The 16,383-nt window shown below is 36.7% G+C and overlaps 1 protein-coding gene across 2 annotated transcripts; it reads left to right on the plus strand.

Annotated features, from left to right (window-relative positions):
• Window positions 1–1,158: 1,158 nt before the first annotated feature.
• On the plus strand, window positions 1,159–15,015 carry LOC5569663 (cytochrome P450 4d1). Of its 2 annotated transcripts, none has more exons than XM_001652877.3 (5): window positions 1,159–1,444; window positions 10,439–10,545; window positions 10,615–10,894; window positions 10,957–11,754; window positions 14,687–15,015. In XM_001652877.3, the coding sequence occupies exons 1-5, from the start codon at window positions 1,288–1,290 to the stop codon at window positions 14,851–14,853; spliced, it is 1,509 nt and encodes a 502-aa protein (XP_001652927.1). In that variant the 5' UTR covers window positions 1,159–1,287; the 3' UTR covers window positions 14,854–15,015. The 2 variants fall into 2 exon arrangements, with proteins under 2 accessions (XP_001652927.1, XP_021706624.1); XM_021850932.1 differs by lacking the exon at window positions 1,159–1,444 and adding an exon at window positions 6,066–6,179.
• Window positions 15,016–16,383: the final 1,368 nt, after the last annotated feature.

Genomic DNA, 16,383 nt, shown 5'->3' on the forward strand with positions numbered 1-16,383 from the left:
ATAACAAAATAGGGAAAGTGTACCAGTTATGGCCATAGTGGTTCCCTATTTGGCCATATGTGAAATTTTGATAACTTTCACATTTTAAATTTTTTTGAATGTTTTAACATCAAGATATATCTTAAATCTAACTACTACAATACCCAAAAGTTTTAAAAATTTTAAGACACTAAAGTAGTCACGTATGGCGAAATAGGGAACCACTATGTCCATAACTGGTACACCTACCCTATATGCATTATTTTCCGTAACATAAAAGCTTATCTGATTGATGGAACACTTTTTGGAGTCCTTGATAGATCTTGATAAGGCAAAAGTAGCATCTAGTCTGGTCTGGTTGAACATCGATCATATGATTAATTTTATTATTATTATTTTCAAAACAGGTGAATGGTTAAAAAATATAATTTTACGATAAATTTTAAATGCATTGATTTTTTTTTTTTTCTAAATAAGACAACTTTTGGAATATCTGTAAAGTTATGTGTCATTTTTACACACTTGATATTTTTTGGTGCAAAACAAAAAAAATATTTATCAATATTACATTAAACCATTCAACCAAAATTTTCAATTAAAAATCTCACTTAAACTGTATTTTTCTTTCTGATTACTTTTATAATGGCAAATTATACCACAAATCATCTCAAAAAAATCCAAAACCCCTCGCAGAACGGTTTTGTGGGTACGCACCTGGTACTAAACATTGATTTATTCTTGAAAATCGATTGATTGGTTTATTGGATTGGATCGATTTATTGGTAATTTCCCATTTATAATTGCTTATTCTAATTGATTTACCGGTATAATGTATATTTTAGTGCTTTTATGTATTTTTTTTTTCAAACTATTGTTTATGTCTAAGTATTTTATTAACTACTTTTTGATAGAACACAGAGTGTTTAATTTCTTTATATGCTTCTTAATTTAGCCACCATGCATTAATGAATGGCGGGAATCAGATCCACGGTGAACACCGCACGGCATCAACAGAAGGAAAATTCCGAGAGCAATAAGCTCGCCGTCGTCCACCATCATCAAAACAAAAACAAATCTATCCTAACGTCCAACTAAGCATCTGAGCACTTGTAGTTTAACGTATAACCTTTGCTCCAGTGCATTTGAACACCTAATCCGCTGATACAAACTCAGCTGAGCCGTTTTTCCGTGCTTAGTAGTGGTCGGACGGTCGTCGCGGGTAAACTCACATTTTGCAATCAGCTGCCGTGTGGATTTAGAGCCTGTGTTTTACCACACATTGAACCGCCGCGCAAGAAAAAAAAAACGATGTGGTTCCTGTTGTCCCTCGTGGCAGCTGCATGTTTGGCGTGGGCGATCTACCGAAAGTTCGCAAGAACTTTGGAAATATCCGGGCAGCATACGGGACCACCAGCGTTACCGATCCTGGGGAATGGGCTGTGGTTCCTCAACAAGCAACCCGATGGTTAGTTTCGATTCGATTTGATAACAAGTCTAATCAAAGAAAAAATGTGCGGAATGTACCGATTTACGATAAACGAGAGAGATAATATGGTTTTATAGCTTACTGCTGTGTGAAACACAGTTTATGAAAAAGAAGATAAGTGTACAGTTAAAATAGTAGTGGCTGTAGTTCCTTATCAGATAAGTTTTCCTAAACTATATGTTCTCTTGAAACTATGAATCTGGGCCATCCATCCATTCATCATCGTGATGCTCTCATCTTTCAATACAACAGTCTTCAGCAATCATCAAAACTTACGAAAACCACAATACAAAAAGAAGCTGTGCTCAAAGACTAAAAAAACAGAAATGTGTTTATGAGCTCTGTAAAAAAACACCTAGTAAACACAAATCATATAGAGTAGTGTTTGATCCTTTGACCTAGTTGCTTGCGCGCGTCGTTCGCGTAGTGAAGTGAAAAAGTGCCGCAAATCGCATTAGTAGTGTTTGATCGTGTCGCTTGCTACTGCGGGGACGAGCGGTAAATACTTGTTCGGCGTTCAATAAGTTTATCGAGTAATATCGTGGATCCAGATCCCTTTACGATCCTTGTTTGGACCCGTTCCTTCGATTTTTCGTTGTACCCGTTGGCGAAAGCTAGTGGTGGTAATCCTTCTTGGACACCGTCTTGGAAAAAAAAACCTCTCGAAGGTCACGTCTTCTTTCGTTTATTCACTAAACATGGTTGCAGCCACAAACAAAAGGAAGGGTGAATCTCTGAATTCACAACTTCCTTCCAAAAAAGTGGGATTTAAAACTGTCTTTAAACGTGGCAAGAATGGAAGAACGGACGTTTCTCCGGAATGCGAACTTTCTTCCAAGGGTGAAATGGATAATGTTAATAATTGCATCGAAATCAGCAATCAGTTCAATGCTCTAGACAAATTTTCCGAACATCAAATTGAAGCAGTCTCTAGCCCAGGCTCTTTGATTCAAGTGAGGAAGCAAAAAGTGTCGCCTATCGTGGTCAGTTGTTCCGAATTTGGAGGATTTAGGCAGGAGATCTTGAACTCCATTAGGGGAATCAAGGTTTCCTTCCAAATCGCAAAGAAAGGAGACTGTCAAGTTTTGCCGGCAACTCTTAAAGATCGCGAACTTCTTCTCAAAAATCTTGAAGAGAAGAAGCACATTTTTTTTTACTTATGACGACAAAACTGAACGTTTGTTCAAAGTCGTCTTGAAAGGTCTCTCAAGTGACTATAAGTCACCTGAAGAGATCAAAAATGGAATAAATGATTTACTTGGATTTTCCCCAGTCCAAGTAATCATTATGAAAAAGAGAACCCAATCTGGCATTCTTTGGAAAAGGCTATCTCAAGAATATTATTTAGTACAATTTAACAAAAAAGAACTAAATAATATTAAAGCTTTAGAAAAAGCTAGATTTATGTTCGATGTCCGTGAGACATGGGAACAATTCCAGAAACCTGGAGAACCCCACTCAGTGTTGTCGGTGCCAAAAGTGGGGTCATGGTACAAAAATTGCCACATGGATGCTAAATACATGTTTTTCGGAGGTTCTTCTCACGCTAAGGACGTCTGTCCAGTGAGGGCTGATACCTATAAGTTTAAATGTGCAAGTTGCAAGGGCCTTTATAAGTCAATTTTTTGGGCTTGCCCTTCGCATAGGCGAGACGTCGCGGCTCGTGCCAGGCAGAAGAACAGTAATATCTTTGTATTTTTGTAGGTCGTTTCCGGAATTTCCCAGAAGCATCGAACAATGCTCATTTTTCAGTTAACGATCGCTTGATTAAGAATCATACCCATCAGGAAGATTATAATCATGCTCATTCACAAACTAATTTTAATCCGTCGGGTAGCCGTTCGAATGTATCTACCCAAGGAAAATCCTTTGCCGATATCGTAACAGGTAATTTGAACTCCTCTCCTATTTGTACTATGAGTACCCATTCTACTTGTTTCAATTTCGTAGTGCTTTTTATTTGAAGTGATTTATTTGTGATAGTGCTCAAATCTTTAGTGCCGAGTGAAATGTGATGAGAAAGAAAATAATTTGCCTGCGCTCCCTCTGAAAGTGGCATATTTCCAGTTATTTAGCATTTGCTAAAATAAGCCACCTGGTGAAGAATTCGACATTCCTTGGTTGGATTGGGCAGTAATTGTGCTTTAAATTATATTCATTCAGTTTAATCATCACACCACGGCATGAAATGCGCGAATTCATGGAGATAATATGATTTGAAAAGTGAAATTGTGGGAACCGGAGTAAAATTAATATGGCGGGACCATAATTGATAGATTGTCATCGACAAATGCTGTTTTGTCATCATAAATACACAAATAATGGCACATTGTTATGATTCGGAATTTGTGGATGTCAAATTGCCATGACAAATGCTGATTGAAGATGATGCAGCTCTTTTCGCTTTTCATGGTAACCATACAGCATTCAACGAAGTTTGCAGTTTGGGTATGCTATTATGTAGAATATACGTAGAAACAATGAAAATGAACATTAGTTTGTCGTTTTTTTCGTCAGGATTAAGTGTTCGTAACGCATCTGAAAAGCCCAAATACTGATTAATTAAGTATAATTGATGTAAGCTATCAAGATTGAACTGCAAGTCAATCAGTTTACAAACAGCTTTTGTGACAACAAGGTGTAGTATATCAATCTTTTATCATAGTGTTACCAATCGTTTGGGTAACAATGAATTTGTGTGGTGGAAAGGCAAGCTGATGGTTCAGATTAATTCAATTGTTATATTTGTTTATTTTGTATTGAATAAATTATTTATTTAAATGTCTAAGTGTTAGATAAACGTTTGTCTCCACGGTTCAGTGTTTGAGTGATGTTTATTTTACGCTTAGTAGCTTAAGGTGTCTTTATTTATTTATTTTGTTGTTGATCCCGATTGCAGATTTGTTCCATATTTATTTATTTACTAGTGGTCCCAGCAAACTTCGTCTTGCCATCAAGTAGGCTGTTGTAAAACGCTATGGATCGTCCCATACAAAATCACAGTTCCGTTCACTCTCGTTTTCCCTACTTTTCCGGTGAATATCCTGGGATTTTTATACATGCAAACACGTCGGAGCCCTTAAGGAACAAAACGGAGCAATTATTTAAATACGTTAAACCCATTCGTGAGCCATTTCATGACATACAAACACCACTCCATTTTTATTTATATAGATTTCAATCAAATCAATATCTCGATTCGATGGTCAGAACTTTGCTGCTGCTCGAGTTTCTGTCCCTTCAATAGTAATTTTGCAAAATGTTACTCCACTGATTCTTTTATCATTTCTGGATACATTTCTGGAAAAATGATGATGAACTTCACGAATTATTTGTAACTAATGGTCCCGGCAAACTTCGTCTTGCCATCAAGTGAGCTATTGAAAAACGCTATGGAACATTCCATACAAAATGACAGCTCCGTTCACGCTCGTTTTTTCCAAATTTCCCGGTGAATATTCTAGGATTTTTGTACACACGAACACGTCGAAACCCTTGATAAACAAAACGGAGAAAGAATAATTTAAATCTGTTGACCCGTTCGTAAGTCATTTTGTGACATACAAGCACCATTCCATTTTTATTTATATAGATTAATCTTATTATTTATTTATTTATTTATAAGTTTATTTATTTAGTCATTTATTTATTTTTTTATTTTTTTTATTCATTCATTTTTGCATTTACAAATTTGTTTATATTTTTTATTTACATTATTATTCAGATTGTTTATTTATTTTTTCATATAACATAAATTTTATATTGCGTTATTTACAAAAAGAGGAAAACAAGTGTAAGGTTAGGAAATGTTAGGGTTTCGCATGTAGCCCAATCGGAATCTTATTTTTAAAAGTTTTGTAAGACACCTTGATAACTAAAACTTGTTTAGAGTGTAAGGAACTCATTGTTACCAAGATCCACTCATCACAATAAAAGAAGACGTCATCTTGTGATCTATCTTCAAGGACATAGCAGGTGGATAAGAGGAGTGGCTAGAGGAATAACACCCCCCACGACTACTATAAATGGGACAGCAAGATTTGGGAAAGTCTCTTTTAATTGTGATTCGGAGTAGTGATGAAGACGGTCCGGTTTCGTCCGTTACAAAACGAACCGGTGATTAGTTCCGCGAAGTGAAACCTTAACTAAAGTTTATCTTAAAATTAATGGTGTAAAATTGTACAGTTATAACGTCACAAACAGTTTAAAAACACCTAAAGTTAATAGTACGGGTCAAGGAATGGCACCACGTCAGCTGGTAATAAGACACCATTTTCTATAAAACGCTAGTACCAGAATAAGTTTAGCCTTCTTTGATCGTAATGTACAATCAATTCGAGCGAGTGTGGTGAAAAAGAACTGCAGTGAAAGTGATGCTCGGAAGTGACAAGAAGGGTATCTTCGCATAAGGGAATCCCAGTGACGTTGCGCAAAATCTGTACCTTGTCAGAACATTTATCGGTGTCAGCTCGCTCGAATCCCGACCAAGTGATAATGCGCGCTATAGTACCACTCTCCGGACATTTTGGAACTAAGGCCATTCGCTATACAGGCCTATACCGTCAGAACCCCCCCCCCTGTTTCATGTGTAAGCCAGCCAGTAGCCGTGTAAGAAGAAAAGGCATGAAAAAGAAGAAAAGGATTCACTCCATACAACCCCAGCGTCCAACGAAGTTTCGTCCGTCATCGCAGCAGCAACGGCCGCAACGTACCGGTGAGCTCCATCCATCTTGAATACCACCCCCCCCCCCCCCTTGCAAGTCTCAAAATAAACGTGTTTATCGTATAAGTTTGTATATTCCACTATCATTATTCTGTATGGCCCGTCTGAACCTCAGCTATTAGAATTTAAAGGTTATGTAAAGAAAAATCTTGTTTTCCGTTGTCCTTCCACTTTTGTATTGTCCGCCTTTGCACCACTCAGTTTTGAAATTCTCCTGGAACCCTCCTAAAACGACCCTGAGATACAGGCGTAACAAAGGAGGCCTTGAGCGCCCACCCCGGAAGTTGCCGTCGGCTCTAGACCAGTAGCTTGGGGCTTTGGCAGGTCCCCTTCTAGGACTTCGCAAACATACCTGGACCAAAGAGATTCATATCAATAGCCGTTACAAATAAGTATAATTCAGCCACCATATGCAGTTTAAATGAGGTATTATATGCTGCAATAAAGCTGGTTTTGTAGCCACAAAATTTTAACTTTATAGCTTGTCTCTAAAAGGTTTTGAAAATAACTAAGGGCTGACTTACAAAATATCATCTTCTAGTAACTTTAAATGTCGCCTCTAGCTATCATAGTATTCACGTAACTGTCATAAAACACCAATAAATCCACACGAATGCCAAATTGCTGTGGAATTGCTACTTGGGCCATTACAAGTGATATGTCTGCCTCTGACTTCAATTTTCTAACTGAACCATTGAATCATATGATTGATGCAATGTTCAAAGCCACCACCATGACTGAAGCAGTCCAAGTTGGTGTAAAATTAACAAATCAAATTGTTATTGGATTACGTTTTTTCTAATGGATCCATATTATTATTTAAATATTTTAAATTGGAATACTCGTTCTTTGAATGGTAAATAGGACGAGCTGTTTAATTTTCATGTAACAGTTATTATTAAAACTTATTTGAACCTGTATCCAAGCTCAAAAAAGATGCAAACTATTTTGTTTATCGTAATGATCGACTTGATGGGGCATGTGGAGGAGTTGTATTCATCATTCATAGGCGTTTTCGTTATTTTAAACTAAAGTTGAAACATTAGTTGTTTCTGTTCAAACACAGCTTGGTAAATGTATTGCTGTGTGCGTTTGAAATGCAAATTTCAAATGCGGGAACACCAAATGCGGTAAGATTTTTCACAAGAAATGCGGTGTCAATGATAGAATTTTCTTGCTAGGGCGGTGGTGATTTCTATAATCGTTGATAGGTGTCCTTTGATTGTTTTGTGTTACCGCATTTGGAGGAAATTTGGTTAAGATTTGCATCTCAAATGCAAACAGCAATATTTTCATAGCTGCAAGTTAATTTGCTCCAAACTGACTAGCGAAAATTGACTTGCAATAAGTCAATTTTTTTGTCATTGTTGACTTCAATGCCAAACGTCAGTTTTGGAATAATTCGCAAAATAATTCCAATGGCAAAATTTGATTTGATGAGTGCTGAGAAATATCCTGATTTCTCAATTAATTACCCTGAAAGCTCAACATGTTTTTCATCTTCTAGAAACCCTTCTATGATTGATTTGGTCATAACCGACTCTAGTCACCTTTGTAGCCAACTGATTACTCATGCTGATTTTCATTCTGATCATGTCCCTGTTACATTTCAAATATCCCATGAAGCAACTCTCAATTGTATCAGCTCCACTTTAAATTATTTTGGAGCCGACTGAAATATATATGAAACATATATCGATAGTCTTCTTGATGTAAACATTTCTTTACAAACAAAACTTGATATTGACAGTACTCTTGAAACTTTAGCAAATTCCATTGTTGAAGCCAGGAGCATTGCAATACTAAAATGTGAAGTAAAATTTGAATCCGTGATTATAGACGATGATCTTAAATTCTTGATCCGTCTTAAAAACGTGAGGAAAGGCAATTTCAACGAACTCGCGATCCTGCTATGAAAATTATATGGCAGGATCTGCAGAAAGAAATTATCTAAAATCTTGAAAAAACCTCAGAAGCCAATACCGGCATTGAAAGAGGAAAACAAATTATTACTAACTAATTGCGAAAAAGCTCAAAACTTGCTATGCAGTTTGAAAGCGCGCACAATTTTAATTTAGGTCTTACTAATCCAATAGAAAAGTAGTCAAACAAGAGAACATTTTCGAAAATGCCTGGGAGACTGGTTTGGAAGAAATGAGAACTATTATTAAACAAAAATCAAGAATATGAAAACCCCTTGCGATGATAGAATTTTCTACATCCTCACCAAGAAACTTCCAGAAAGAAGCTTATTATTCTCAGTTTATATGTATTTCACAAATGTTTTCAGTTGGCATATTTTCCTGACAAATCGAAAAATGCCATAGTTGTACCAATTTTGAAACCAGACAAAAATCCTGCAAAAAGCTATCGTCCAATCAGTTTGCCTTCCTCCATCAGTAAACTTTTTGAAAAGGTTATTTTAAACAGAATGATGGCCCACATCAACGAAAATTCAATTTTTGCCAATGAACAGTTCGGAATCCGCCATTGACATTCGACCACTCATCAACTCTTACGTGTAACAAATTTGATCCGTTTCAACAAATCTGAAGGCTACTCTACTGGTCTTGCTCTTCTAGACATAGAAAAACATTCGACAGTGTTTGGCATGAAGGTTTGATTGTAAAATTAAAAAACTTTAATTTTCCAACATACATTGTTAGAATAATTCAAAGTTGTCTGTCAAATCGTACACTTCAGGTTAATTATCAGAACAAGGCAGCATTTTGGGCCAATATTATACCATATTTTCACATCTGACTTACCTGAGTTACCTCAGGGATATCAAATATCTTTGTTTGCGGATGAAAAAACTCAACTAATAATATTTCCACAGAAATCAAAAGCTCCTTTTTTTAATCCAAATGTAATAAATATGTAAATGTCTTTATCCCCTTATTGATAGAAAATCTAAACTTTGTCTTAAGAACAAGCTTTTGATATTCAAACAAATTTCAGGCCAGCCATGTTGTATGCTGTACCAATATGGACTAGCTGTTGTAATACCAGGAAGAAAGCTCTGCAGAGAATTCAAAATAAAATTTTGAAAATGATTCTGAAGCTTCCACCCTGGCATAGTACCAATGAGTTACATAGAATATCCAATGTTGAAACATTGGAACAAATGTTAAATAAAGAAAAATTATAATTTCAGGCAAAAATCGTTACAATCTTCTATTGCCACGATTGATGCGTTATACGTTTAGGTTAAGTAAATTGAAAGCGTTTACTTTCTCTTATAAGCAGGTGAAATCAACTCACTTGTATAAAAGCTAAACTGCTACGGCAAATGAAATATAGTATGATGTTAACAAAATGATAATAAATGATAGTGTTACCTAACACAGAACACCTAGATCTAAAAAATGAATGTTATGTTTGGAATGACACTAATAAAGAATTAAAAAAAAATACTCAGCAAAATGCCGTATAATGAAACTTTCGAAAATTTAAATATAAGTTGGGATACCGTAATTTCGGGGGTGAAATTGATCATTTTTCACGGTTTTTCTAGTCTGTTTTCTATAATGTTAACAATGCCAAACAAATGCAGGAAAACAAGTACGAAGGTGAGCCTCATCGACTCATGTACCGAAATTTTCTAACAAATGTAATTTTAGTGTTAACAAATATCACTAAAATAAAAAATCATGGGATCTCATTTCGAGGTGAAATTGATCACTTGTCAATGCCATTATTGTTAGTTTTCAAAACAACCAACATGATAAATTTGAGCTTCCTGAATCCGAATATGCTTGTCAAAATCTTAACAAGACAATCATTATATAAATAACGAATAGTTAAATTTCAAGAATTACGCGGAAAACGCCTGAATGTATGCAATTTATTAAGGAAATCAATGTTATCTAACAGAAATTCAATTATTTCAACCATTTGAGCTGATTGGTACAAGTTTTGGTGATGATATCTGGTTTTCGGATATATCTCAAGCATCCTCACAAACTTTCAGGTTTATACTATGTTCAAATCCTTGCTTAGAAATAGAAGTTAATAGGTGTTTGTCAGTAGTAATAAACATTTTTCAACGCAAAAAACTTCACAACACACAATTCGACAATAATTACGACAAACAACGTTCATTTACTGCAGCTTACATTGATATGTGTGCGCTATAACGCATAAATAAAATCGTGTGATACGATGATCAATTTCACCCTTCTGATCAATTACACCCGATTTTACGGTACCATATAAAATAGTAACCGAAGCCGTTCGTAAATTTTCAGAATTTTTACCGATCATCCAGCGTCTTACCGATGAATATGGTGATGTATTCCGTTTTTGGCAAGGACCAGAATTCACATTATATGTGGGTAGACCATCCATGATTGAAGTAAGTTTATTAAAATATATGATCAGTTCTTTTACAATAATGTTTTTAAAATGTTCCATATTTGTACAGACCCTCCTAACGGACAAGAATTTGACGGACAAGTCCGGCGAGTACGGCTACCTCTCCAACTGGCTCGGCGATGGCCTATTGCTAAGTAAACGAAACAAATGGCATGCCCGACGGAAAGCCATCACTCCGGCGTTTCACTTTAAGATCCTGGAACAGTTTGTGGATGTGTTCGATCGAAACGCGTCTGAACTGGTGGACGTCCTTGGGAAGCATGCCGACAGCGGAGAAGTGTTTGACATTTTCCCACATGTCCTGCTCTACGCTTTGGATGTGATCTGTGGTGAGTTTGATAAACGCTAATTTGTATTCCAGGACACATTTCACTCGATTGGAATGTTTTAGAAAGTGCAATGGGAACGTCCGTGAACGCACTTCGGAATGCCGATTCCGAATACGTTCGAGCAGTCAAGGAAGCGGCCAACGTTTCGATCAAAAGAATGTTTGATTTCATTCGACGCACTCCTCTTTTCTACCTTACTCCGAGCTATCAACAACTGAGAAAATCTCTGAAGGTCCTTCATGGGTACACGGATAACGTGATAACATCGCGTCGGAAGCAACTAAGCAATAGCTCCAACAAAAATCACAAGGATTCAGATGACTTCGGATTCAGGCGAAAGGAAGCGTTTCTTGATATGCTTCTGAAAACGAATATCAACGGAAAACCGCTGACCGATCTGGAGATCAGAGAAGAAGTGGATACTTTCATGTTTGAAGGTCATGACACAACCACCTCGGCTGTGGTCTTCACGCTGTTAAATCTGGCCAAACATCCCGCAATACAGCAGAAAGTCTACGACGAGATTGAATCCGTTATAGGAAACGATCTTCAAAAGCCAATAGAGTTGTCCGATTTGCACGACCTTTCGTATCTGGAAATGGTGATCAAAGAAACCCTACGCCTGTACCCATCGGTACCACTGATCGGTCGGAGGTGCGTCGAAGAGACTACCATCGAAGGCAAGACGATTCCGGCCGGAGCGAACATCATCGTCGGTGTGTTCTTCATGGGACGGGATCCGAACTATTTTGAGAAGCCGCTAGATTTCATCCCGGAACGGTTCTCTGGAGAGAAATCTGTGGAAAAGTTCAACCCCTACAAATACATCCCGTTCAGTGCCGGTCCTCGGAACTGTATTGGTAAGTGATACGGAGATAATTGAGAATCATTCTATACCAAGTGTTCACAGCACGTGTAATCGATCATCACCGATTACAACCAAATTTTGATCAAATGTTGATTGACATAAAACATTACAAAAAGCCAATTTTGTATGCCAATCGAACTTTCAGCGTTTTTGAAAGATATCATTTAAGAAGTTAAAAAGAATATTTCGTTTGGATACAGTACTGCCACATAAAGCTTTTTCAATTTCAAAATTTTAAATCAATTTTTCGTCGGATGAGTAATTTTTGATTTCAAAAATTTTGATTCCCTCGTTTTTATCGAACATCTTACAGTCGAAAACACTTAACTCCCTGAGATGTTTCAATTCAATCTTGAGAAATTGTGTTTTTAAGTTTTCAAATCCATTGTTCTTACATAAAATCCCAAGAAATCTTAGATTTTGATGAATAATTGCTCAGTGAAAAATTAAAATATTTTGGGCTGATAGTGTAAACTAATAATATTCATCTACAAAATTTACAAATGTTGCTAGATTACCTGTTTAAATTCGATTGATTCAAATGATATCGAACCAAGAGGGCATGAAACAAAATTAAAGCTCTTCAATATATAGTTGGATGTATCAAGTAAAATATTAAGTTGCAGTGTGGCAAAACATGTTTAGGAAATCAAAATTTCATCCTAATTTGAATATATAGAATTCAATTATAGACCAAATAGATTAAATGCCTATTATTTAAAAAATTGCAAATTTGAAAAAAAAACATTGACATATTATTTGTGCATCTTTTATTTAAAACCAGCACATGCAAATGCTCAAATGGACATGCGGCTTTTTCCAGAGAAAAGGAACAACCGCGGTTTTGCTTCCTTTTAACTTCTTTATTTTGGGAGTTAACATTGCGGTGTTTCATCCAACGCGATCGCTCCTTTTTTGGATAATTTAATTTGGAACGAATGCGTGCTTTTAGAATTCGCCAATAGACCGACTGCTTTGATATTAAAAATGAAACAAATGTAAAAAATATATGATATGGCAACACTGTTGAAAAACATTTTTTCAGTGTCTGTTGTTTGTTGAAATCCTAATTAGTGCAAATATCTTATATTTGCCTTGAGTAATAAATTCTTCGTTAAAATCCGTGATTGCTTGGAATTTTGTATGGAAAATTCGGACTTTTTGACATTGAAACGCAGTTTATCAAGATTGTCTCCATACAAATGTTCGTCGAAAGAACAAATCTCTCTCAAATCATACAAAAATCCTAATTAATTGATAAAACATGATTTTGACGGATTTCACGCCAACACGACAAAGGGATTGGCAGTACCCCTTCAGAATTCAATGAAACTTTCTGGGTGTGAAGACCAGTGCTGGGAATGGTAATAGTAGTAGGCTTGACTTTTCGCGAAAATCACGTGGCTTTCCCAGTAAAAAAAACGTGAATCTCATCAAGTAGCCTATGTTGGGTGCATGAATTTTCTTAAGGCCGCACGGGACGTCATCGTAATCACTCTATCCATTTCAAGAAGCAAATCCCAAGAACCACTCCATATATCGATGCGAAAATGTATCACTATGATTCTATATATGTAGTGCACAACCCATTAAATTTTCAGCTTTATCGGTTTACTAAAACTCGAGATTTGCTTCCACAAAGTTTTGATGATAATTGTTAGAGTGAGACGAAAGATAGGGAAAATAGCACGGTCTCCCGTGTCCCCTTAATCGTTAGTGTCATTGAAGGCTCTAAATGCGGGAAATGCAGCGGGAAATACAACATTTTTCTACAGTAATTTTGGGTTGCCCTTAGCAACGGGTGTTTTGCAATTTTCAAGGCTCTTTGCCTACAGCAGCAATAGGCGTGAGTTTCACTGGCTTCACTGACTGCGATTGGCTTTGTTTGGCTACTGTAGAATGATTTTCAGATTTTTTCCCAACCCTGGTGAAGACTATGTAAAACTAAGATACTTTACATACTATGTTTTTCCAAAATCGATCTAGACTAACATTTGGAAAGGGTCAAAGTTTTTTTTTTCACTTTTTTTATAAACCCGTATAACTCGAAAACGATAAGACCTACAAAAAAATGTTGTATGGGGGACTGTCGTGAAATTTCCTGAAGTTTTAGAAAAAAAAAACACATTTTCTACACTGAAAAAAAAAATATTCAAAACTTTAAAGTCGTCCATACATTCAAATTTACTAAAAGTTGTCCATACATTTCAAAATGGGGGGTAATCGAACTTACACTCCTTGACTCGACGCGACTAAATGCTTGGTAACACTAACCACACGGCCACGAAGCCCACATGTTGTATTCTTCCTGAAATTTTTCAAGGTTTATTTAAATAACTTATCTACAAAATTGTTCAGGAGTTTTTAAAAAAACTTCTTCTGATATTCATAAAGGCATATTCCATCATTTTGTCTTAGGGCTCAACTGGAATTCACACGAAGAGTATATGAGAGAATGGAAGAGCTTATTTTTTTTTTTTATTCGTCCAGGTTTTCTTCAAGGCACCGCGTATCAATTTTTTGTCAACCTGAATCGTTCACAATACACCCGAATCTGTTTTTGCGTACCGTGCAAAAAAAAAAGTTTTCAGTTCAAAATTTCAAAAACCGTGCAAAAAAAGTAACACCATATCTCGACGTTTCATGCAAAAATAAGGTTTTGGCGAAAAAAAATGTATGGAAACTTTTTTTACACGGCCGAGTAAAAAAAATCCGTGCAAAAACAGAATCGGGTGTATCTAGATCAGGAAAAACTTCCGATAGATTGTAGCAGAAATCCAGGAATTTCTTATTACATTGGGAAAGCCATTACCATCAAATATTATGAAGCACAGGTCGACTTGCAAATTGTTGCTAAGTTCAACAACTTTCGTACGATAAAAACAAAGTAATCCCATACTAATGTTTCATTTATACCATTCCAGGCCAAAAATTCGCTCTCAACGAAATGAAAAGTGTGATATCGAAACTTTTGCGCCACTACGAGTTCATCTTACCGGCAGGCAGCCCCGCTGAACCTCTGCTAGCATCTGAGTTGATTCTGAAACCTCATCATGGAGTCCCACTACAGATCAGACGCAGAGGCCACTAGGTGCAACTAGTTGGCCCTTCACCGGGAAGGGTCATCGACCCATGTGACTGCTTACACATGTATGTGTATAACATACTTATAATATAGAACTAATGTCTATAATGTGATAGAACGATACAATTCTGTGAAAGATCCTACTCCAATAAAAACGTTCAAACTCGATCGTCATCGTGTTGGCAGTTACAGTGCCGCAATTAGATTGCACATAGAACCGGCTTGAGAACAACCTTCGCCTTAGAACACAACTAGCATTGCTTTGCCGCCAATGACGACGGCGACAGACAGCCTTTGAACTTGACCATAGTTACCGGTTTTCCTCTAAAAGGTGTGGATTGGAGCGCGCAATTGAATTCACCGGCCAATGATCATGACTATGAGGGTACGCTTCGGCTTGCATTCAAGCTCGCGGGCAAGTCAACGTTCATTTGGCCTAACGCTTTCTAGTTTGCGATGCACTAAGGTAGGAGGAGAGCTTTCATTATTGCACCACGTGCAACCACTTGCTGGTGGAGTACTAACAAGATATTTGAGTAGAGGTCATTAGAATTAATTGTAGCTGCCAGTAGGTGTGACAAACTTTGATTATTTCTGGTTGCTTTACGGCGCAATGCACTATCGGAATAACGATAACATCAGAACGAGTGGTTTAATTACTTTGTTTTTGAACAATCTGTTATTCAATTACCGATGACACTTAGAACGAAAACATAACACCAACAACAATGTTTTTAAGCCATCATCCTTTTCTTACTATAGCATTCGTTTCTAATTCTGATCAGAATTACAAATGGTTACCTCAATCCTTAAGGCCAATAACCGCCAAAAGTAACAATTTTCGTTTTATGACGTACTTATAAAAAATATTATCATGGGTCAATTATTAGACCATGGCAAAACTTAAAATGTTACGCAACACTTAAGTGTTGCGTCTGACGGTCTGTACTTTGATAGGTACTTCAATTGGAACCGGTTCGTTGCTTACAATCAAAGTTCTTTCGGTGTCGTTTGTTTGCGTCTAAAGCTATCAACCGCGAACGACGCATTGCAAATAATAACAAAAACAAAAAGTATTTTATGATTCATCCCTAATGGCACTTTAGGAGGGCTAAATATATAACATGATAATTAGCCATTTTAGAAAATTAATGGCTGCTCGGAACGGGATTCGTTACATCGCAAATTCACGCCGTCCTCTATATTCAACGATGTTTTTATTTCGACATCACTGTCATCAACACTATGCCCGTTATTTTGCTAGAGTCTCAATCGATTATACTTTACTTTTTTTATGGAGTCATGTTCTTCGAGACATGATCTGCGTCATAATGTTATGTCAACGAATTGATTGCCTTGAGGAGCACCTTTTCAAGATCCTGATCCACTTGATCAAACCACCTAGCTCGTTGTGCAGTTTTTCATCTTGTACCGGCCGGATTCGAAGTGAACACCATTTTTGCGGGATTGTTGTCTGGCATATTCACAACGTGCCCCGCCCATCGTACCCTTCCAGCTTTGGCGACTTTCTGAATA

The sequence above is a fragment of the Aedes aegypti genome, chromosome 3 (genome assembly GCF_002204515.2).
Source record: "Aedes aegypti strain LVP_AGWG chromosome 3, AaegL5.0 Primary Assembly, whole genome shotgun sequence".
NCBI classification, from domain to species: domain Eukaryota; kingdom Metazoa; phylum Arthropoda; class Insecta; order Diptera; family Culicidae; genus Aedes; species Aedes aegypti.

Excerpts from the sequence above, each read along its gene's own strand:
- LOC5569663 (XM_001652877.3), top strand. The coding sequence starts at position 1,288 with ATGTGGTTCCTGTTGTCCCTCGTGGCAGCTGCATGTTTGGCGTGGGCG. Across the intron at positions 1,445-10,438 it reads CCTCAACAAGCAACCCGATG|AATTTTTACCGATCATCCAG; the intron begins GTTAGTTTCGAT and ends GTAAATTTTCAG. Across the intron at positions 11,755-14,686 it reads CGGTCCTCGGAACTGTATTG|GCCAAAAATTCGCTCTCAAC; the intron begins GTAAGTGATACG and ends ATACCATTCCAG.